The following is a 24,183-nucleotide window of genomic DNA, read 5'->3' on the forward strand; positions in this document are numbered from 1 at the left end:
CCCCCCACCATGGCAGGCTGGCTTCTCCCCACCCTTGGGTCCTCTCCTCCCCCACACCCTCCTCATTGGGCCCGGGCCCCCTCCTCTCCTCCCCCTGCCAACATGGCAGGAAAGTGGGGAGTGGGCCCGGACACCAAGCAGCAGGAGGGAAGAGGGGGGGAAATGGGCCCAGATGGGGGTGGGAGGGGAGACAGGGCTCCATCCCCCTCTGTTCCCCACCCCCATCATTCTTGACGGGTAGTTGGCTAGTTGTTTAATATTTTTATTAATATTTTGGACAGTGGGATTGAGTGCATGTTTAGTAAATATGTGGATGACACCAAGTTAAGTGCAATTGCAGATACTTCGGAGGGCCAGTCTGGGATCCAGAATGTCGTGTATAGACTGGAGGAATGGTCTGCAATGATTTAGATGAAATTTAGCAAACCACCACCAACAGTGTATTGGGATGTCACTTGCAAATCTAGCTTTTGCTATATTCCACACTGGTGAGGCCACACCTGGCTTATCGTGTCCAGTTTTGGGCCCCACAGTTCAGGAAGAATGTAGACAGATTGGAAAGAGTCTAGTGTAAAGGGAAAAAATTATTGGAGGCCTGGAGAGCATGATTTATGAGGAAAGGCTGAAAGAACTAGGGTTATTTAGTCTAGAGAAGAGCGGGGATTTGATAACAGTCTTCAGATAATTGAATGGTGATTTACAGAGAAGATGGGGAAGGACTGTTCTTTGTGGACCTAGAGAACAGGACTAGGAGCAGTGGCCTAAAGCTGCAGCAGGGATCAGTTAGAGATCAGGAGGAACTTTTTGGCTACAAGGATGGTCAGGCTTTGAAACAGGTTACCTGGAGAAACTGAAGAACCTCTATCCTTGGAAGTTTTCAAGAGCTCATTAGACAGACACTTAGTTGGGATGATCCCAGTCGGGGATGTTCCTGCCTTGAGCAGGGGGCCTGGCTAGCTGACCTTGTGAGGTCCCTTCCAGCCCTACTTTCCTATGATCCTATAGGATAAAATGTGCATTTCTCCATACCTTCAATTACCACCTGAATGACATCTTGTATATTAAAAGAATGTTTTAATGTATATCTACAATGGGAGGGGAAAGCAATTATGTGGAAGAATGTTCAAAAGTTATTTTTTTATATTATGCCATTCAAAGACTGTAGGCCAGGTCCTGCATTCTTTAGGAAGTCTTATTGACTTCAGCATGAGGTTTCTTAGATAACAGCTGCAGGATAGGCCAATATTATCTTAGCTATCCAGTGTGCATGCATGTAAAAGATGTTTTAGGTGTCACCCACCCACAATCCTCCTTTAATTGCTAGAATGAGGTTGTCACTTGTAGGTTGTCCTCATTTGTAGAATGAGGCTTAAGCTTGTGTGTACATTTCCTTACTATATTTGACGTTGTGGGGAAGTCTGTATAGCATTATATCCTGTCATGCAGACATACCCTATGTGCTGGTTATTTTTATGAATCCTCTTGGTCTCCAAAATGTTGAAGTGGTAAATAAAGCATATAAATTAAAGCATATTATAATGTTTGTGGTCTCTATGTAAGTGAAAATATGGTTTTGTTGAGATAAAGATTGTTCCTTTTAATTACTAATATGTCTCTTCTAAATGAACATTGGAAAGAGACTCAAAAAGCTGCTCATATCACAGCTGAAATATTCCATTGTTCTGTGTGTTTTTCATTACTCTGAAATGATTACTGCAGAAATTCGTAAATTGGATGATTTTCAGAGGGAACTTAACAACCATAAATGCATTCTTGCAGCTGTGTCAAAATATAATTTGCATTCATTTTTATTTGTGACACTTTGGGGATAACATTAGAGAATTCACCTTGGATTTATGTTCTAAACAGAATTACATTGTCCACAAGGTGAGTTGAAAAATGCCTGCTCTGTTACTTCTTGCTATGTTTTTCTGCTTTATTTACACCTTTTTCCAGTTGCTTTGATTATAGCTTTCTAAATAGATTGAAAATACATAGCTAGTTTTATGAAGAGTACACTGAGAAGGGAGGAGAAACATGGAGGGGGTATACTTGCACCTGATGAAGAGAATCTATTTTTGCAACTTCCATGCAAAATCTTAATAAATGTACCTTCTGATTATAGCACAGCACCAAATTCAGCTGCTACTCATTTTAAAAACTTTTATAAGCTGTGGGAACTCAATGGTATCCAAGTAACTTAGAATAGTTTATCAACACCTTAAATTATTTATTTTATAATATGTTTTTTATTATATTGTTAAACCTATATTCTCTTTGCATACAGTATAAGGAATATGTTGTGGATATGAATCTACATTTCCTATACCAAAAATCATGATTTATAGAACTATTTTAAACACATCATTTATAATTATCATATAATTATATCAATAAAATCATGTAAATAAAATCTAAAGCAGAGAGCTGCAATAAGAGAGAAACACTAATGTCTGTATATACACCAAATCATTCTTTATTAGTATATGAAGTGTTAATATAACTTGTTTCTTGAATAACGCTTCTTGAAGTCTTGCTTTGCTTAATTGTGCCACATTTTTATGAAAATTATCAAAGAATGAAAGAAAAACATCAGTTTGGAGTCAGTAAACCTGATGTCTCCTTTTAATTTTTGAGAATATGATGATAAAAAATACTGATTTAGTGACATACAATAGCTACAAGTTTGTTAGTTCACCCAGCTGACTGGAAGGCCAAGTTTGTAGATTAATCATTTTATTAAATTTCATGGTAATACAACTATTACTTGAAAATGATGCTGTATTATGTATTAGTTTATTGCTTCATTGACCCTGTACTGCAGTTTATATGCAAATCACTACCCTATTATTCAATATTTTGAGATTTTTTTTTTCTTTCTCTCTCTGCTGTTGGGCTTTGCTGTTAGACTTTTAAAACAGATTTGGCCTCCTACGAATTCATCAGGAGTTGCCTTCAGTTACTGATCTGTCAAAGAGCAAGTTCAAACTGAAGAACATCCATATGAGGAGAAATGAAAATCTGTGTTTCTGTTAGAACTGGCATCAAAAAAGAGTAACATTCCTGAGCCATTTTAGCTTTGCTAATGCACAAGATAAACCATGAAGAAATGCCTTCCTGCAGCCACAGGTTTAATATTTAATGTTCAAATTGTGGATACTATTCATCTGCTTTCTCATGATAGATTAACAAGAATTGATTTCAGCATTACTTTGCTAGCCTGAATCATACTTCACTGCAGTTTTCCCCAGGCTATTGAAGCCTGCTTTTGCTTTTCCAGTTTCAGCTGGTGCAGTCAGCTGGGTTTTTTAGCATAAACCAACTTCCTGGAGCTCTACAACTGGTCTCTAAAGAAGCAATGTTAGAAATTAAATATATTGCCGGGGGAAGAAACATTTAAAATTTAATAAAAAACAAAAGTACTAGTTTAGGCCAGATTTTGTTGAAATGAGTGAATGCATTATTATACTTCCCTTTATAAAAGGAAGTCCTATATTATCATTATTCATTCTTTCTACAGCAAAAAGCCATGTAACTATCATAGGCTGTGTACTGCATAAATAGTGATTGCATATTTTTTCTTTATTGTAAAATATTGGGTTAAAACAATAATTGGAATTTATAATCCAGAGGATTGTCTCTATTAAGTACTGTACTGTTTTGGACTGGTCCAGTTGTTATGCAGTGCATGTGTTATTTCAAACAAAGAATTGTACTGCTTTTGCTGTTATGTCATTGTATGATGAGATGTCAGGTATTGTAGACAACTTCATGCACCAAGTATCTTTCACTTTGTAATCTATATTTCTTCAGTTTTGTGTTAAAATAGAGGAACAGTGCTTGTGTTGGAATGATACTGAGTAGATATGAACCCATTCATCAGTCCAAATCATAGGAAGAGGAGAACCTTCCTAATCTTTTGCAAATTTAAGATCATTGAGGGTTCACTAGACAGTACTTTGTATCATTGTATGATTTTTATTTCAGTGCCTGCTCTTTCTTCAAATTAAGCCTGGGGTAAAAAAATGGCTTTTACCCTTTAATGTGCTTAAAAAAATATTTCAGGTCTTCAGCATCTCATCTCTGTAACTCCAGGTCATGCGGTTTGTTAAACAAAAAAGGAAAAATAATAGAATCCTTGACACTTGTAGAAAAGAAATATACTGTCTTTAGTACAGTATAGCAAGATGCACAGAGTAGGCTTATTATTAAAGTAAATGCTTTCAGAAAATATTAGAAATCTATACATTCATTCTGTTGTTGCCTAGCAGCAAAATTAATCAAGTGTTGCTTCCTTTAAGAAGGGCAATTGAAGCCCCAGCCAGATGTGGTATATAGTACAAGGCAGTGCTGTACAGGTAACCAAGCTAGTTCTGCCTATGCTACCACGTTTACTTAAATCTAAGAAAAGGTTTATTTCCCAGTTTAACATGGAAGGGGAAAAGTCCCTTATCTTGGATTAGAGTACAAGGTGGGTGGGTGGTGGGGGCAGAGCAGATGTCTGCTCTGCGGCTCTCACTGTGGTCCCTATCCAGGCTTGGCCTTGGAACCCTTGCTTCTTCACCCTTACTACCACCAGATGCCACTTACCCTCCAGCAGCAGCTCCACTCTTGTCCAGGGTGTGGAGCACTTGGTTGCTCTGGTCCTGTTCCAGCTATACAGCAGCAGCGGCTGCTGCATGGCTGCAGCAACCATGTGCTCTGTGCACTGGCCTGGAGCAGGGCTAGAGCCAAGACCTGGGCTAGAGGATAAGTGGCACTGGGGTGGTGGGGAGCAGAGGCAGAGGAGAAGTGGAGGCTGAGACGGGTCAGGCGGCAAGGGAAGGAGAGGCAGCAGCAGAGACAATGGAGAGGCAAGTGGGATGGGGGAAAGGGGGGGGGCAGATGCCAGGGGGTGCAGGCACCAGGAGGAAGGGCAGGAGTGGGGGGAACAGGCACTGGTGGGAGGAGGCAGGAGGGGAGCAAATGGGGGGCGGGGGGACAGGCATGGGAAGGAACTGCCCTGGGGCTACAGTGGAGGGGGAGCTCTGCCTGTGCTGTGCTGCAGCCGGGCAGCAAAGGCTGTAGTGAGCAGTGTGGAGAAGTGGTGGCAGCAGCTGGGTTCTGCCTGCCTGCCTCCAACCCAAGCTAGGTCATTGTGTGCCCCCTCCCCGACTCCCCTTACCAGCTGTAAAACGTTGCTGATCCCTGGCCTAGTTCATTACACACACCAGTGTCACCCTAGTACCAGTCCTTTCCTTCTGCCGCCCAAAATCACCTCTGTGCCATTCCCTCCCATTTCAGAAGCCCCTTGGGGCCTTCCATCTCTTCCCTAATGGTAGGGGTTCTCTATGCTCCTTTATTGTTCTCCTTTCCTCCCATTCCTTGCCTTCCTGCTCAGGCTCTCTGTCCCACACATTCCCTTTCCCTTATTATTCCCTTCCACCCTCAAGCTTCGGCTCCTCATTTCCACCACACCATACCAATAATTGGTTGTCCCCACCCTTTTTATTTTTTTCCTGTGTGGAAACTAAATTATGCAAGTTCTCAACTTTTTAAATTGCATTTGATCTCTGGGCAGGGCTGAAATGGGATGCGTCTCTGACTGATAGTTGATTAAACAGCTGATTGAAGCTTTGGGATCAACTAACCATATTGGGGGTTTCATGTGTCCATCCTATCCTTCTTCCAATTTCAAGATTGCCACCGAAATCAATAGTATTCTGCCTCCTGACACCTAGGACCTTCTCTGAATTTTTGGAATCAATTACGTGCAGCACTGACAAAAAGATGAGAAATCTGATCAAGCTGAGTACAGGGCATCACTTCTCTCGCTTATTCTGTCTTTACTGTTCCAATAAGCCTATATATTTTGGAGACTGTTCTTAGAGATTCTCTATGATCTATAAACCTCAAATAATAATGAAAAAAACCTTTCTAAAAATAAATCCTAATGTTAAAGCATTACAGCCACTTTTTCCTTGTTGTCTGCAAGTGGTATTATTCTTACAACTGGTATAGCCCTCCCTATGACTAGTTTCTCCTGATCAAACCCTGTTTAGATGTGAAGTGCCATTGGACTAGGAATTTGGAGACCTGGTTTTAGATTTGTCCTGGACTTCCTGAGTGAATTATTTTCTTTTTGTCTCAGTCTGTTAAGGGCAGACAAAGTTTTCATCATAGAATCATAGAAAATTAGGATTGGAAAGGACCTGAAAAGGTTATCTAGTCCAACCCTCTGCTCAAAGCAGGACCACCCCTAACTAGGTCATCTCAGTCAAGGTTTTGTCTATACAGGTCTTAAAAACCTCCAAGGATGGAGATTTTACAACCTCACTGGGTAACCCGTTTCAGTGTTTTACTACTACTACTCTCCTAGAGAGAAAGCTTTTCCTAATATTTAATCTAAACTTCCCTTGCTGCAACTTGAGACCATTGCTCCTTGTTCTGTCATCTGCCACCACGGAGAACAGACCAGCTTCAGGTTTTCTCTTCTCCAGACTAAATAAGCCCAGTTCCCTCAGTCTCTCCTTAGAAGTGGTGTGCACCCTAACCACTTTTGCTGCCGTACTTCACAAGGGTGCTTGTGTGATGCTCAGATAGCATAATAACAAACTCAGTATCTGGTCCTATCCCACTGACTTGGATCCACACCTTAAGGATCTAGAGCAGGGTTTTCTACAATTGCAAAACAATCCTAAAATGTTGTTAATGAACTACAACTCCTCCTAGAAAAAGAGGACCATCTCAAGCTAGCCAGGGGAGCGGGGAGGGAGTGACAAACTTGTTATGGCTCACAGGCTACCCCAACCTTAAATGGTGTCTCTCCAGCAGGAGACTATTCTCACCAATGCACCAGATCTTGCTTTGGACCCAGATACCAACTGTGTACCCCCTCATCAACACAGACCACATCATTACTGGACCAAATAATTTGTAAGATCCAAGATTCATTTATCTGCACCTCTACCAATATATACACCATCACCTGCTTACAGTGCCCCTCTGCTGTCTACAATGGACAGATAGGGCAATTCCCTATATATAAGAATAAATGAACACTGACTTGACATCACTACCAGAAAGACAGACAAGCCTTGTGGCAGATGATTTTAACCTCCCTGGACACTGCATCACGGATCTCAGAATGGTTGTTCTTAGACAACAAAACTTTGAAAACAAACTTGAATGGGAAATTGTGGAACAAGATATCACCAACCAGAGTGTGTTCAAGTATACTGTAAATTGAGACTACGGATTCTTATCCCATTACCTGGATTAGCTTTTATAAACCCAAAATCCCTCAGTGGATTAGCTGCTTTATTTTTTTCCTCTTTTACCCACCTTGCCTTTCAGCAGCACCCCCTTCTTCTTTCTCCCCTCCTCCTTACCATTGGTCCTATAATCACCGCTTTCTATTTAGCAGGTCTGCTTCTAACCCCTTTGTTTATGAAAGCTTATGGTATATATCTCTGATTTAGTTAGTCTGTAAAGGTACAGATCTACCCTGCCTTCTGCCTGACTTCAGACTAGCATGGCTAATTACCTGTCCCAGTATATTCTATGTGCACAAATGGAGGCAAGGTTTTTTTAGGGAGATCCATAGGTGATCCACAGGTAGGCACTAAAAAAGTAATGTTATTCTTCTTAAGATATTGGTTTTTAGTGGTTCATGTTCTACTCTGTTAAGGGTTATTGAGAGCTGATCATCTCTCTCTTTTCCCATATTTTAATTTGGTTCAAGTGAATTTATGTATATTTTATTATTTGAAATAATTAATATTCTAAGATATTGGAACCTCTCCTACTATACTTATGACTTGAGAGCCACTAATTCATTATAGCTTTCATCTTAGATTTGTTTATTTGGTAATGACAAATTTAGATGAGTCCCTTTATTAAAGACTATGCAGGAAATTATGGTCCCATTAAAGTCAATGGCAGGGTGTTACTGACTTAATAAGGTCAAGTTTTCAACCTTTGCTTTGAGTTGCTTGATTTGGGGTATATAATAGAACATCACCTACGAAGACAGACATTTTGTTCTTCATTCTTCTGTGTTGGTTCTGTGATCTGTGTTTTATTCCTACAAGAGTAGCTGTTTATGTTTTCATATGACTAAACTAAACCAGGATTATCCGACCTTTTTAACATTTAGGACTTATTTTGTTTGATTTCCCAAGTGAGTTGGGATTAACTGTCTTGAAATATCTTGGCTTGTTAATAGTATTCCCTGTTGAGATAGTAAAGCTTTAAATGCTCGTACCAAAGCAGAAACTTTAATATGCCCTTTCAGACTCTATTATATGATTGTCAATAAATTCAATATGGCACAGAGCTCTTGGTTCTTCACACTTTACAATCTCAAAGAAATCAATAACTATGTACTTGAAAGAACAGCAAGAAATCCTTTAGTAATTTATAAAAGAAGTGAATCTATGTTTTTGCAATGTTTAAAAATTTCAATTACAGTGTATTGGACTCCTTAATTACTTAACTACAGGTTACAGCTTAATAGGTAACATTGAACTGCATGATTCACCAAATTACAATTTTCTCTGTACTTCAGTAGTGAAATTAGGAATTCCATATTAAATAACTACATTAAAATAATTTAGACATTTTTAGTTTTATCAGAATCCTGGAAAACATGAAGTGTAGTTATATGTTGAATTAATATGTTTTTAAGCACAGTATATTACTTGCGGGATGGATAAGCAGTCAAAAGTATTTTTTTTTAAATACTTTGCATAATGTATCAAATGTCTCATTGCCTTCAAGGGAACAGTTTAATTATCTGGTTGAACTGAGGCCTAAACCCCTATAGTTCCATCACTTAATATAACACCCAGTATTCTTGTATAATCATCATATTTAATGTGGTGGTTTGTGATTACTTACACACATCTCATAGGTCCTCCCTCCCCCCAAATTTAGGCATCTAAATAATCAGTGCTTAATACTGCTCAGCAACATTGAAAATCCAGTCAATTAAATAGGTACCTCAGTGTGGATTTGAAAAGGTATTTTAGGCAACCAAGTTTGAATATTTGGGCTTTGGCTTTTTCCTGCTTATTTTTATTTGGGGGTGGGGGGTATTTCTTTTTTGTTCATTCTTTGTTTTATAGGACCATTAGTATTGCTTTTGTTTTTTCACATTATCATCCTTTTGGTAATCTGGAAACTCTTTAAAAATTGCTGGGTTTAGTCAAAGAAGACTTGTGTCATCAGTCCTAACCTGCCCCAGCATATAATTTAAGGTACCCATGTTTATTAACATTAGAAAATTTGGGGTAAAAATAAGAAGGCATAGATGCTGCAGAAAGAAAGCCACTGGTAAAACTGTTCCTGAACTGCTGGGGCTGGAATAATACAGAGGGCTGGACAAAAGTACATGTTAGCTGCTATAAGAAGGGAAGGGAAGCTTTCTTTAGGAGCACATTTCAGCTGTTATAAAACTGTTAAATCTGCTTATGCTATAGCTGTACAGGTTAGCTGAATAACAGTAGCTTTGACACCAGATGAACTGGTTGAAGTGGAAGGAATTTTGCTACATCAGTATCACTGTAGAATGAGGCAGATGTAGCACTTCCATTATAACAACTTATTTTGGTGTTGTTTATTAGCTATGCAGTTGTTACACCTGCCTATCCCCAAAGTCAGACAATAGAAGATAGTGGTTCTCCTCTGAATGTTGTGTCAAGCTCTGAGTTCACTGTGGTGTTTCTGGGTTTTGGAGCCATGAATTGTCTGTCCCATCTGTAAAGGTACAAGCCTTCTTTCCTAAATGAAAAATTATTCCAGAACCATTAATGAAATCTAGGATTTCTTATGATGATTTTTTTTTTGTTTGCTGTGGGCTTTTCATCTCCAAGAGAATGCCAATAAATAGTACATTATTGTAGTACTTCCATGAAAAACAAAACCAAACAAAACCAAAAAAGAAAAAAAAAGCCAGATACATTAAATTACATGTCAATTGTACTTTACATTATCTACAAGAGGAGAAGTTTTTTTGTTGTTTTGCAAATAATATTTTATTTCTAATTTACTTTGATGTCTTTAAAAAAGACAGTTGTTTTGCAAAGGGTGTGTGGCTTCTTTTAGTGTAAGTTTAATAAATAAAGTTAGTAATGTAGTAACAATAACTACCAGTCCATACATGAAGTTGGAACACTCTACTGACTAGATAGAAATCAGACTTTTCCCTTTATTTTTTCCTTTATACACTGGCCAGGAGAACTTCCTGGGAACCATGGAAACAGAAAGCATTAATAGTTATCACAAAATTACACTCAAAATGTATTGCGATAATGAATGTTAGTATGTCATTACTGTAGGCATGGATTCTTATTGTTGCAAGTAGGGGAAGCTAAAATGATGCCCCCTCCTTCCTCCCACCAGCAGCATGGCTGGACCAGAGCTGAGCAGAGCCAGTGCGGGGGGTGGTGGCGGATGTGGGCTGCCCACTGTGAGCTCAAGACCCCCCACCCTGCTGCCCTCCCCCTGGGAGCCCTGCACTGGCTGCGCCACCATAGCAAGGCACCCCCTGCCCACCCAGCAGTAGTGGGGGACACAGCTCCATGCTACTGCCCCTGCTGGTGCTGGGTGGGCAACAGGGAACAGCCCCATGCCCCCACACCCTGGACAAGCTGCTCATGTCTCTGTCTCACTCCCCACCCTGACCCTGGGCTCCATGCACTGCTCTGGCTAGGCAGTGCCCCCAGCCCCTGCCCCACTTCCCCCCTCACCATGGGGGCCTAAATCTGCCCCCCCCCCAAATTTACCTGCAGGTAGCTGGGGGAGCTGCTCTTCTCTGCTGCCTGGGGCTGTGTTCCTGGTCATGTGCATGTGTATATGCACATAGCTGCATGTGGCACCCCCTGCGTCCCACTCCCAGCAGCCCCTAGCAGGCTGGAACTCTGACAGCCTGCAAGGAGAAACCTGCCATTTCCCGCATTTTTCTGCAGTGAACAAAAAACCCGGATCCCTGCACGGTACTGGGAATCCAGGACAAATGGTGTCCTGGAGTCTTGCAGCCCAGGACTGAGACTTGATGTTCCCATTTCAGGACTGGATTGTCCTGCCCAATTAAAGGTGGGTGGTTGCCCTACCCTCTTCCCAAGGGTGATCAGGGCCCTTGGGCCCCTGGGTACTCGGCACCTAAGGTTATCACTAATTTTAATAAAATAGAATTAGATTGATGACCTGTAAAATAAAACCAGCAAATGTAATGACTGTATTGAGTAAAAGATATATTTGTGGATCTAAAATTCAACAACTTCCAGTATGAGTCATCAGTGTGCCCTTGTTTTCAAGAAGGCTAGCAGCATACTGGGTGCATTAGTATTCCATTCTATTCTGCACTGGTGAGGCCACGTCTGGAGTACTGTGTCCAGTTTTGGGCCCCCCATTATAGAAAGGATGTGGACAAATTGGAGAGAGTCCAGTGGAGAGCAATGAAAATGGTTCGGGGGCTGGGGCACACAACTTATGAGGAGAGGCTGAGGGAACTGGGTTTATTTAGTCTGCAGAAGAGAAGACTGAGTGGGGATTTGATAGCAGCATTTAACTACCTGAAGTGTAGTTCCAAAGAGGATGTAACTAGACTATTCTCAGTGGTGACAGATGACAGAACAAGGAGCAATGGTCTCAAGTTGCAACAAGGGAGGTTTAATAAGATATTAGGAAAAACTTTCTCACTAGGAGGGTGGTGAAGCACTGGAATAGGTTACCTAGAGAGCTGGTGGAATCTCCATCCTTGGGGGGTGTTGAAGAGCCAACTTGGCAAAGCCCTGTCTAGAACAATTTAGTTGGGGATGGTCCTGATTTGAGCAGGGGGTTGGACTACATGACCTCTTGAGGTCCCTTTGAGCCCTAATTTTCTATGATTCTATTGTTATGACACAAATGTGAAAATTGCGTGTGTGTATATGTGTACTTCATTTAATAAAATAGTGACAAAAAGAATGTAATAGTTGAATTTAAAATATCTTTTGTATCTACCTTCTGGCAGGTATATATCAGGATAAAAGATGATGAATGGAATGTGTATCGAAGATATGCAGAATTCAGAAGCTTACATCACAAATTACAGAATAAATACCAAGTGAGGACTTTTAACTTCCCACCAAAAAAGGCAATTGGAAACAAGGTACTTGAAAAGGAAATCGCAATCTCAAGATTTGTTATTGTGAAAATTTCCTGAATTTATTAGAATGAAAAATGTAATTGGAAATTTAACCTTACCTTCCAAAATATAACATGAGCACAGGTAAGTTATTTTACTTAATGAAGGTATAGATTGTATTCTGCACTTCATGAGAAAACATTTTTTCCCAATTAAAGGACAAACAATATGTTGAAGGGCATAGGGAATGATTGTCTGATCTGTTTTCTTCTTGGTGGTCCAGTTACTCAACCTACCAAAAAAAAAATCTCCCCCAAAACTTATTTTTTATGAAGTAATTCAAATGATGCTTCATAATTATCCTTTAATAGATTTCTCTTAACAAGAGTTAGTGTGTCTATTTAGCAAAACAAAGAACGATTTATATTGCTTTACAGATATGTAGGGATCATAGGTTAGATTTTCAGAGACCTGTATCTAAGGTGTTATGGGCCTATTGTTATATGCAGTGTAAGTAAATATTTCAGTTTAAAAATGAAGCAATTATGGATCTTCAATTTATCTTACTACTGAGGTTGATATGTAAATATTAGAGGAAAATACAAACTTAATACTGGTCACTTTTCATTTAGGATTTTCTCTTAACACATATATTTGTAATAGAACTCAAGCTAGCCAGTTTCTCAATATTATCAGGGGTCATACTAGGTAAATTAATTACAGATTGAAAATTCAGATTGTCCTATGCAGTTGGCATAGTCCCTGGTGAGGGTTTTTTTTTTTTAATATTCAAATTTCCGAATTGGATTTAAGGTCAAAGCTGCAAGTTTTATTGAAATACCTCAATCTCCAGTTATATGCACTATGCAATAATCCATGTAGTCCTAATAAGAATAATCCTCAAGAAAACCCATCAGGTAACTAGGACAATGACAAGATGCTCATCACTATCACTAGTATGGACTTTTGTCCTTATTTTGGGGGATATAAAACCATTCCTGAACCATCAATGTAAATTATAAATGTTCTTCATACTATAAATGATTATGCGCATTCTACATATTTTGTGTGACTTTAAAAGGTAACTTTGTCTTTGTAAAGTCGTTATTCACACACTTTAAAAAATCAGGGCCTATAGTGTCTAGTTCCGCGTCTGGTATAGCTTTACGTGAGAGAGGTTTTGCAAGAGTAAGTGAAGTAAGGGCTCTGAGATGTACAGATACTCTGAGAGCGGGGCCATGTAAGTATCTTAGATATTTCCTTCCACTTCCTCGACTCTTCAAAGCATTCTTGTAAGTGTTACAGTCTGAGTAGGTCTAGCCATTTATTTTATCTTTCTGGAAACTCTTTCTTTTGGAAACTGTAAAGTTTTTCATTTCACCACTATTAGTACATTCTACCTCCAAGAGGCTTTCTTTAATGAATTATCCTTCAGATCAGAAGTACTATTTCATGTATACAAAGCGCATCTACAGTTGCACTTTACTGTGGAGTGGACTAAGCTCTGCAGTAAAGCGTCACTTTACATGTTTGGCGCTATTAGGTCATAGTGTATTAATTAGCTCCACTGTAGTCTAGTACTGCCCAACACAAGTACTGCCTTATAGCAGAGTTATTTATTGTGCTGCAACGCATGTGTAGACGGTGACCGGGGCTGGCTGGGTTACAAGGGGACTGCAGTGCGGAGGCTACCTGTAGCACCATCATGCACCAGCCAGCCTCTTTGCAGCATGTTAAGCCAGGTTGGAGCAGCCCTGAGCTGGCAGGCTGGCCCCATGGGCCCCTGCCAACTGATGCTGCCCCGCCGCAGCTCAATATGTTGTGGTCCTGGGCACACATGGATATGATGCTCCTGGGGGCAATAAACTCCGGTACAAACTGTGCTGGAGTTTATTTAGGCACACTAATTTCATGTGTAAATGTGCCCAGTGTGGCCTATTAAAATATATCCACTCACTATAATACTAATTTTTAAAAGAGCTTACTTGTTCTGTTTGCATCACAATATTAATTCTCACTAGAATGCATATTTGGAACTTCATGTGCTCTCCTTAATGTTGTGGTTACCAAATGGCTTGTACATTCCCATTTACCTAACTAATCTAATGTATAGTGTAACTTGGTAGCTTCTTTTAGTTATTAAAGAATTAAATATTTTTCTACAACTGTTATCTTTTTAGGAATAGCAGAAGAGTGCTACTATTGGTAAAGCTGTCACAGACTTTAATGTTAATTGTTCTTTGATCCTATTTCTTTCTTATATAGCATTACTTCTGTATAATGCTTTGGCTTTTGCCCAGAGGAAATTTGGGGAATTCTTGACTTCACATTATTATTAAGGAGAGTTGAATATTACAGCTTGTGTCCTTTGCAGGCTCAGGGGATGAAGGACATATTTTTATGATTCTGTAATTTATGGATGCAAAATAATTTAAGTAGCTAATATACCAGTGCACAGTCATCCCCTTTGATCCCAATTTATAATGTTTAACTCTGTAAAATTGAAGAGTAAAACATACTAATTGATTAGGGGATAAAAAAAGTGTATTTCGTTTTTTCTGTGGGCTTAAGAAATACTAAGCCTGAAAAGCTTTTTGAATGGCAGCTTTAGTAGAGCTGAAGGGAAGAACGCTTTATTTTTCTCTTTAGTACTGATTAAGCAATTAACATCTTTACCAAAAATATTTTGATCCTAAACCCATTAAATACTTTTACTTAAACTCTACAATACACAAAATGAGTTCAGGAGTCAGTAACCAGAATTTCCTGTCTTATCTATAACAGCAATAAACAATACACTTTCCTTACTTTCATGTTAGCATCATTTCTCCAGGAACTGTGACCGGCTTTGTGAGAAAGAATTGTTTTCCTCTTCATGTGTAAAAAGCTGAAAGAGCTAAACCCAGTCAAAACACTTGTGTTTTACATCACTTCTGTAATCTTAAAATGAGCTGTAACAGATCATTGAAAATTGAAATCATCAACCTGAGACTCAACAAGATTCATTTCCTTTTAATTTAGGGATTTTGTTCTTCTTTGGATTCTAGCACATATATTCTACCATTAGCCTATTTTGAATATTTAAAATGAAAAGTTAAACCTATCACAGAACACAAACCAAATGATTAAAACAAACTGAACAAAGCATGCCAAAGGACATTTATGCCTTTATATATGATCCACCTTCTAACACTATCTTGATACTGGCATATTTATCAGTGATGATGTCTGTTGTTATAGCTACCAAAGGAGAATATCATAACCACAGATTCATTATATTAAGTCATTTAAAACTAGTAAAAGCTAGGTTTTTGCAGATGTTTGCAGACATTGTAGATCGTGCTAAGATCTCAGTGGGTTTGGAGTCCCAAAAATTTAAAAATGCAGCTCCAGCTTGGGACCAAATAATGTCCCTACCATTCCACTCTAAGACTGAGTAGCTGGGCTTACCAGAGGATAGAAAATGAGAAGTTATGCATGTAGACAGAATGAGAAGTGACGGTAATGCTTTCTCCTCAGCTGACACAGCAAAGACTGGACAACCCCAGCTATCTGCTTCTGGGGCTTGGGCCTCTTAGGCTAACATTGGATTCAGGAGCTTTGCCTTGCTCTTGCTAGCTTTTGCTGTAATCCAAACTCTGCCTTGCCCATATCCCTGCATTTGTTCTCTAGATCCTGCCTCTCCGTGCCAGTAGTAAAAAATATAACTGAGCCTGGGTTCTGCCATGGAAGAGTTAAGATTATGTCCTGTGTAAGAGATCAGTGGAAACAGAATGTATGAAGTTTAGTAGTGCTAATTTACAGACTTGTTAAATTGTTTGTCTTCATAGCAGATTTGTAAAAATTAGCTAGGAGAGGGAACACACAGGGTTTTGTACCTAGGTGATTTGTTTAGCACCTACAAACACATTTTGAGATTAAAGTCTTGCATCTAGGAGATGAAAAGCAATTGAGAGCAATTATAAACACATTTGGTTACTTCATAAATTGGTATGCCAAATGAGAATATTCTCAAAATAAAATTAATTTGTAACATGCTTAATTAATAGCAAGGGATAGCTACAGCTTTTGTAATGCCAGGAGAATGTTTAAAGTTTAAAGGGGCACAGATGGGCACTTTAAGACAACAACACCTTAATCATTAGATAGTTGCAGGGATGTTGAGTTGTTTCCAAGAATCTTCAAGTGAGAAGCTTCTAATTAGGAAAGATTATACTAGTATGGCGAAGTATCTGTAATGTGTATATACTACATTTTCTTAACAATTGAACATGTGGATCCATTTGCTTGCCCAGATAAAGACATGAGTTAGTGTTACAGCTTCACAGTGTGTGGACTATTTCACTGCAAGTCCATCTGGCTACTTTCTCTTTCAGAGAATAAGGAGAAAGTGCAGTAAACATATGTGGAATGAGCTTCTACTAGTTAAATTTGTAGAAGAAATGATGCGTTTTAAATTATGGTAAGCTTCTTTGGGGATTTGTTATTAATGCATTCTTAATGAGCTTATACAAACAATAGTTCTGTGGTGTAGACAGGGCCTTGTTACACATTGTACTTTGAGCCACACAAATGTTGATCAACTTAGTGCTAGGTTGGACTTGGGAGCTGTCACACCTAGTTGTCTAGAAACCTTCTTGTATCTGCACAGCTGTGACTTGCCACTAGAGGCCTGGTGAGCAGAGGGGTTCTTTCCAGCCCTACTTGTCTATGATTCTCTATGCTTCACCAATCTCTCTCCCACCACATCAGCAGCTGTGTTCTAGACTGTGGGGCGGAGAGGGAAGGGGAGGGAGTTGGCGGCAGAGTTGCTCAAGAGCAAGGCTGAGGGAGTCGGTGGAGGTCTGCACAGGGAGTTGGCTACTCACCTGGATCCTAGAACTCACCTGCTCCAGGCTCGCTGTCACACACATCCAGGCATGTCTTTCAGCTACGCACATACATCAGGCTGTTCCCAGGGCCCAGGCAACTTTAGCCTGAGGGGGGCTCTTCCCCCACTTCCCACCCATTCCTCTCAGCTCTCTCCTGCATCCACCCTGGCCCTCATCCCTCTTTGGTGCCCCCAGGCCCAGTGAAGGCATCCCAGCAGTGTCTGGGGCAAATGCATGCACACCCGTGGGACAGGAGGAGAACCAGGCAGTGGCCCCAGAAAGCTGGTGGCAGCAGCAAAGGCAGCCAGGGGCTGTCAGCAGTGACCGGTGCAGCCAGCTCCTTCCCATGTTCGCTTCAATCTGCAGCTGGGAACGGAGTCTGCCCACAGCTGGCTCCTGGACCTACATGGGCAGGGGGCTCTGCCACTGCCTGTAGCCTGGATTCACCTGCACCCTGGAGCAGCAGCTTCCCTGACAGCAGGCTGTCCCCCACCCCACAGCAGCTGCTGTCAACTCTTGCCAGACTGCATGTGGATCAGGTGCATGGAGCAGGGCACTGCTGGAGCTGTGGAGCTTGAGTTTGGGACTTGCCAGAGTCCAAATTCAAGGGGGACTCTGGGGCTGGCCACACTCTGCTCCATTCCCCAGGGCTTGGCAGGGGTCCAGCAGTGGCCACATGCTCAGACAGACTCAGTGATGATGGAGAAAGATGCCATGGGCCATGATTCCTGGACTGGGGGGCTGGAGGCTGGAGGAAATAGAAAAGCTGTGGCTCCAGTCCCTGGGCCATTCCACTAAGCAGCCAGGGGTATGAGAGCCCACAGAAGAGGAGGGTGGGGTGGGCTGTTGCATTCTGAGAACTGAAAGGCTTCAGCTTGAGTTTTACATCTGTGGGGAGTGGCCACACATTAATGGAACAGTAACTGGGTTGTGCAGATCAGAGATAATTCTGCCTTGGAGTGGAATAACTTTGAGAGGCATAACAAGTGCTTTAAACCACCTAGGCTAAGTACAGACATTCAAAAAGCCCAAGCTTGTTCAGTCTTTGGTGGTTAGTCTAAACTGCATAGATCGAACCAAGAAATAAGTGAATAAATATTCACTTTTGATTCTGGAAATGCAGCCACATGCCTGCAGTGGCTCAAGTTAGAAGCTGGGGGGCAGGGGAGGGGGCGCTAGAGCAAATCCTCCCTTCCCTTCAGCAGTGGCCAGAAGGCTGGAGGGAAGCTGGGAGAGAAGTCCTCCAGGCTTTTCTCCCCTCTCTGCTCGAGCTGAGGGGGGGAGGAGGGGGGCATGGTCAGGCCCTGGCAGGCCACTGAGTATGATTGGGGAGGGGTTTAAACCTGCACCCTGGCGTGCATGTCCCCAGCTGGGGTGTGCCTGGAGGGGAAGGGAGGAAGCAGCCCCTGCCAGGCTTTTCCCCATTGACTGCTCAAGTGAGGGGATGGGGGATGTGGCCAGACCCCTGCCCCTGGCTGGTATGATGAGGCAAAGGGAGGGAGGAGGGCTTAATCCCGCCTCCCTCTGCTCTCCCATTGGCATGGGGACTGCCTGCTGACCACCCGGGGTCTGCCAGGGCTTTTCCCCCTGCTCCCTGCTGAAGTGGTGGGGCCGGGGTGTGGCCAGCCCCACCCCCACCCCCAGCAGCGTGAGGCAAAGTGGGGCGAGGGAGGGAGCTTTAAACCAGGGGGTTGGGACAAAGCCTGGCAGAGGCTGCTTCCACCCTGCCAGGCAGACTCTGGTTGGGATCCCATGCTGGTGGGAGAGGGGAAGGGAGGGCAGGGGTTTAAACCCCCTTCCCTCCCCTCCATCTCAGCATGCTGGCTGGGGTCTAGCCACACCCCTGTCCCCGAGCTGGGAAAAGCCTGGCAGGGGCTGCTGTGCCCCTGCCAGGCAGACCCCAGCTACAGTTCTGAGCAGGGTTTCCCACCCTCAGCTGCACCCCCTTCTCAGCCAGCCTGAGCAGTGATAGTGCTCTGGCTATGGAGCAGATGGGAGGGGCCAACCCTGCTCCTCTGGAGCAGACAGCCCAGCCCAGCCCAGCCCAGCCCAGCCCAGCCCAGCCCAGCCCAGCCCAGCCCAGCCCAGCCCAGGGCTGCACAACATCCTGGGATGCTGGGGGACTGTGAGTTAATTTAAACCAGGAAAGGGTCTAGGAAGTTCCTTAAATTGGTTTGACCTAAATCAATTAAGTCTGATAACTACACCCAACCAGGTTTATCTTAAACCAGTTTGGGCCATTTTGAAAGCATATACTGCTTTCAAAATGGCCAAATCTTCTGTTCTATTAAAGTTTTAAACATAACCTTCTGTTCTCTTATAGATTTAAACTGGTTTCTGATCACTTAAACAGGTTTATGTGTAACTTCTTGCCCCAGCCTTAAACGAGTTAATGTGTGGGCAATCCAGGGGTTAAGAGCTCCAAGAGCTGTCCAAAATGAATGCCACCACTGTTCTACTGGTGTCAGATGGTACTGTTACCAATATTACCAGGTGTCAAATAGACCATTATACAAAGTACGCACTGACTGGAAAACCTGGACCTGATCCCATTAGCCATAAATCTGGCAAGGATGTTCCATGCCTTTGTGACCTTCCATCTTCATTAGTGTAACTCCACTGCACCTATGAGTGAAGCTACTCACTGAAAATCTCCAACTTAATAATGTTATCTTTTGTGCCCTAAAATCGAGTTAGAGATCTAACCTGAGGTTAAAGGGTGTCTGTTAGGGGTGCACCAGTAAAGTTTTTTTGGCCAATACCAATGGCCAATTATTAACTAGCCATATTGGTCGATACTGATCCGTTAGCTGATATGCAGCCTGGCAGCTTGGAGAGTAGCGTCTGGCAGATAAGTCCGTGGAGGGGAAGGGGTGTGGGGGGATCAGATCCAGGCCCCTGCAGTGAGGAAGGGAGTGGGGAAGGCGCACAGGCTGCCCTGCTGCCACCCACCCCAAGCGCAGCCCCAGCCCAGCCTCCCTGCCAGAAACAGACTGGTTCAGCCTCCTGGCCCTGAGCCCACAGCAGGCAACCCACTTGCACCCCATGCACAAATCTGGAGGGCACATGGCCCCATGCCTCCCTCAGTGGTGCATGCAGTGGCAGGAAGCCAACCTACTTCCCTTCCCTCCCCGCCCCCTGTTCCCCCAGACAAGCTGCCTGTGGCTCCATCCCACACCCTGCCCTGCCCCAGCTGGGCAGTGCCTTCCCCTGCCCTAGTCCCAGCCCCACTCCCTCCCACACCATGGGGCTCAATCTGCCACCCCCACGCCCCTTCCCCACCATGGGCTTGCCAACCAGACGCTGCTCTCCAAGCTGCCAGGCTGCATTCCTGACTGTGTTCATGCTGTGGCTGCGTGCATGCATGCGGCATGTTTTAAGTGATATGGTCTGCTACGCTGGTCAAAAAAAGCCAATTGCCGATAATGTCAATTTTCCTTTTATGGTTGTTGATACAATATGGACCAATATATCGGTGCACCTCTAGTGTCTGTGGCAAGAGAATAGAGATTGCCTCTTCTTTTGCAACTAATACCGCCCATGACAGCTGCATTCTAGAACAGGGGCGGGCAGTTATTTAGGGCGGAGGGTCACTTACCCAGTTTTGGCAGGCTGTCGAGGGCTGCATGACAGGTGCCCCAGCCCTTGACAGGTGCCCTGCCCCCTGGCCACCATCTTGGGACCAATGTCCCAATGTCTTGGGACCAATGTCCCAGGGCCAGCCCCAGTGGGGCCCAGAGCGGGGTACAGGCCGGCAGGGGTCTGTGGAGCCAGGCTGGGCTGCACCAGCAGGGAGTAGGCAGTTGGCTTGGCTCCAGAGAGCTCCTGCCACCCTGCTCTGGGCCCCACTGGCACTGGCCCTGGGACACCGGTGCAGGTTCTGTGCTCCCACTGGCTCCCCGCCCACTCACACCCAGTGCTCCCCAGCCCCGTGGTACAGGTGGGGGGCAGCACACAGCCCCGACCCCGTGCTCGCCAGCAGGGAAGAAGCTGGTGCTGAGCATGGGGAAAAGTGGCCCTTCACCCACCCCATGGCCAATGCTCCCTGCTGCAGGTGCTTGCAGCCCACGCGGGGCTGTTCAGAGCAGGCACAGGCAGCCTCATGCGGGCTGCAGGTGGCTGCAGTGCGGGGTGTTGGCCATGAGGCAGGCAAGGGGCCACTTTTCCCCATGCTCAGCACCAGCTTGTAACCCACCCCACTGCCAGCCTGGCAATGGGGTGGGTCATAAGGTGGTGCTGAGTGCAGGGGGGGAGAAAGCAGCCCCTCCCCGCCCCGTGCCTGGTGCCCCGTGCTGCAGCGTATCACAGCCTGCCTGAGGCTGCCTGTGCCTGCTCTGGACAGTCCTGCATGGGCTGCAGTGCGGGGTGCCGGTCATGGGGCGGGTGAAGGGCCACTTTTCTCCACTCGGGGAAGGAGCCCAGGGTAAAGCTGAGCATGGGGGGTAAGCGGCCCCTCCCTCGCTCCACGCCCGGTGCCCCGCACTGCAGGCGCTTGCAGCCTGCATGGGGCTGTCCGGAGTGGGCACAGGCAGCCCCACATGGGCTGCAAGCAGCTACAGCATGAGGCACCAGGTGTGGGTGGGGAGGGGCTGCTTCCTCACCCCGTTCTCCTTCCCTGCCTGGGGTGTTCCCCCCCGCCCCCACTTACCTGAGCTTCCCACACCAGGGCAGCCACATGCTCCCAGCCCAGAAACCCTGCCTGGGGTGTGGGGCCGGGTGGGCCCCGCTGCTGTTGGAGCCCACCGGGCTTCCCCTGGGTCCTACTGCGCTTGGTTCCTGTCATTTTTGACAGGATCCAAGGGCAGCGAAATATTAATTTTCTACATCTTTTTAGGGGCTTCGCGGACCGGATAGAATGGCCTCGCGGGCCAGATCCAGCCCGCAGGCTGTATTTTGCCCACCCATTCTAGAAGAACTATTAAATTTACAGCCATTTGAAGAGTCTGTTGAACATATACTATCCAAAGAGGGAGAGAAACCACAGACTCTACTATTTAGATAGTCCAAGTGTGAAGCTTAGAAAAAGAAATAGTTCTTATCATCTTTTTGAAATTGTATCTCATACTTTTATAAAGATAACATGTGAAGTCACGTAAACAATTAAAACAATTAATTTTCCTCCCTAAATATTTAATACATGACAAGTATCAGCAAAAAATGCCTGTATGCTGTGTAATATTTATGAGAGAATATTTTTTCCTGTCAGAAGGGAAATGCTTTACAGCCATTTTCAACAGGATTTTCTTCTCTGATCCTCCTGAAATTGTTGGGCCGTTACTTTGTTTTCTGGTTAGTTGTCTCTTACAGATTAATAGAAACTCAAGAGCACTTAGGGTCTGCTTTCTGCAAAGAGGACAGTGCTAACTATTCTTTCATATAGGTCCAAAACTCCCAATGCGAGTCATAAGATATGGTATAGTCTGTTTCTTTACAGAATACAGGAGCAAAAAGAACTTGACTAAATGACAGTTAAGTAGAAAAGGACGGGGCTGCTCACTTTTCCTCCTGTTGCAATGGGATGAATGATACAAATGTAAATTATACAGATTCAAATACAGACAGTCCCAAACATTTGTCATAAAGAAAATGGGGGGGAAGCAGGAAGTAATGTTCCAACTAAGCAAAAATAGAGAAAAATTCCAGGAAATCAGGCATCTGTAACCTTACAACAAGTTCAAAAGGGTGCAGAGAAGGGCCACCACATGATCAAGGGCCTGGGGGACAGGCCCTATGAGGAGAGACTTTGGGATCTGGGTTTATTCACCCTGAGCAAAAGAAGGCTGAGAGGTGACTTGATAACTGCCTACAAATATGTCAAGGGAGAACACCAGGATCTAGGAGAACAACTTTCCAGAAAAGCCCTCCCCTTCCCCACCCCGGGAAGATGCTGAAGATGCTGATCAATGGACACAAGCTAGTTGAGGAAAAGTTTCAGCTGGATATAAGGAAAAACTTCTTTTCCGTATGGGTAACTCGAATCTAGAACAAACTTCCAGTAGAGGTGGCATAGTCACCCTCTCTGGCAGTCTTTAAAAGGAGGCTGGACAAATACCTCATTGAGCTCATTTGAGCCCAATTACTTTCCTGCCCATGGCAGGGGACCAGACTTCATGATCTTACAGGTCCCTTCCAGTCCTTCTTCCTATGATTCTAGTTGAGAAGCAAACATACTTATCATTTGTAAAACAGTAAGATTCAGAATATGGCATTCTTTTTGGTATGGTTAATATGTTTTCTGTATACTTACTCCTTCCATTTTTTTATTTGAAATGGGATAAAATTTTATTCTGATCCGAATTCATGATTTCTGCACAACTCATGTTTAAGATTAGAATTTGGCTTTAACATCATGCTACTCTTTAAATTATCATGCTATAACCAAAATATGCCAGTTGGAATTAGGACAAAAATATGAAGTTCACATAGTCAGAAAGTAGCATGAAGAGGTAAATAGAGAGAAGAGGAAAGAAGATACCTTATGGACAAATAGCCTTGTTTTTTCATTATGTACAGCAGAGTATACACATTTAAACACTGTCCAACTTCTAAGCTCCCTACCTCCACACCTCTCCGTTACAGTGTGCACCCTCATGGGCACCCACGACACCATTGCACAGGGCCTCTCCTCACAATTGCACCATGTGGGTGCAGTCCCTCTCCAAGCATGGCCCCATACTTGCCCTAGACTCCCTATGGTGCCTGTTGCACTTCTCCCCATGGTGGGGAAGCAAGAAGAGGCAGCCAGGGTTGCTAGGGTGACCCCAGAGACTCTAGCTGTTGTTGCAGCCAGAGCAATAGGGCAGGGAGTGGCACCTGGGCAGGAACCCAGGGATTGCAGCTTAATTCTTCATTGGCCACCAGTCAGACAGCCCTGATTTAAAAACCTAACAGCTAAATAGGTCTGTCCCACTTGCAAGGGCAGATTATAGTTTCTCAATGAAGGACATATCAATATAGAAACCACTCTGTTTTCCACTGGCGATGTAAATTCAACAATTGCCTGAATGTGTGGAAACTGAGTAAGATGCTTTCATACTGAATGCTGACTTAACTACATGATATCTGCTACTCTGCTGTTACCTAATCTGTAAAGAACACACAGCATTTCTTTAAGATTGATAGAGAATGACTTTGCCTTGACTCTCCAAGTAGCTGGAAAGAATGCTATCAAGATCTAAGATAACTTTACTATTCAAGAGCAAA

At 43.4% G+C, this 24,183-nt stretch overlaps 1 protein-coding gene across 1 annotated transcript in view; it reads left to right on the top strand.

The window, feature by feature from the left end:
* The window catches only part of SNX29 (sorting nexin 29), a gene marked incomplete at its 5' end in the record, with an annotated part of 446,683 nt that overhangs the window by 304,923 nt on the left and 117,577 nt on the right, over positions 1-24,183 (top strand). The window contains one exon of the mRNA XM_025206427.1: positions 11,996-12,133. Within this exon, the coding sequence (XP_025062212.1) occupies positions 11,996-12,133 (138 nt within the window). The remainder of the gene's footprint in view (positions 1-11,995; positions 12,134-24,183) is intronic.

This window comes from Alligator sinensis, unplaced genomic scaffold, assembly GCF_000455745.1.
Source record: "Alligator sinensis unplaced genomic scaffold, ASM45574v1 scaffold927_1, whole genome shotgun sequence".
In the NCBI taxonomy this organism is placed as follows: Eukaryota; Metazoa; Chordata; order Crocodylia; family Alligatoridae; genus Alligator; species Alligator sinensis.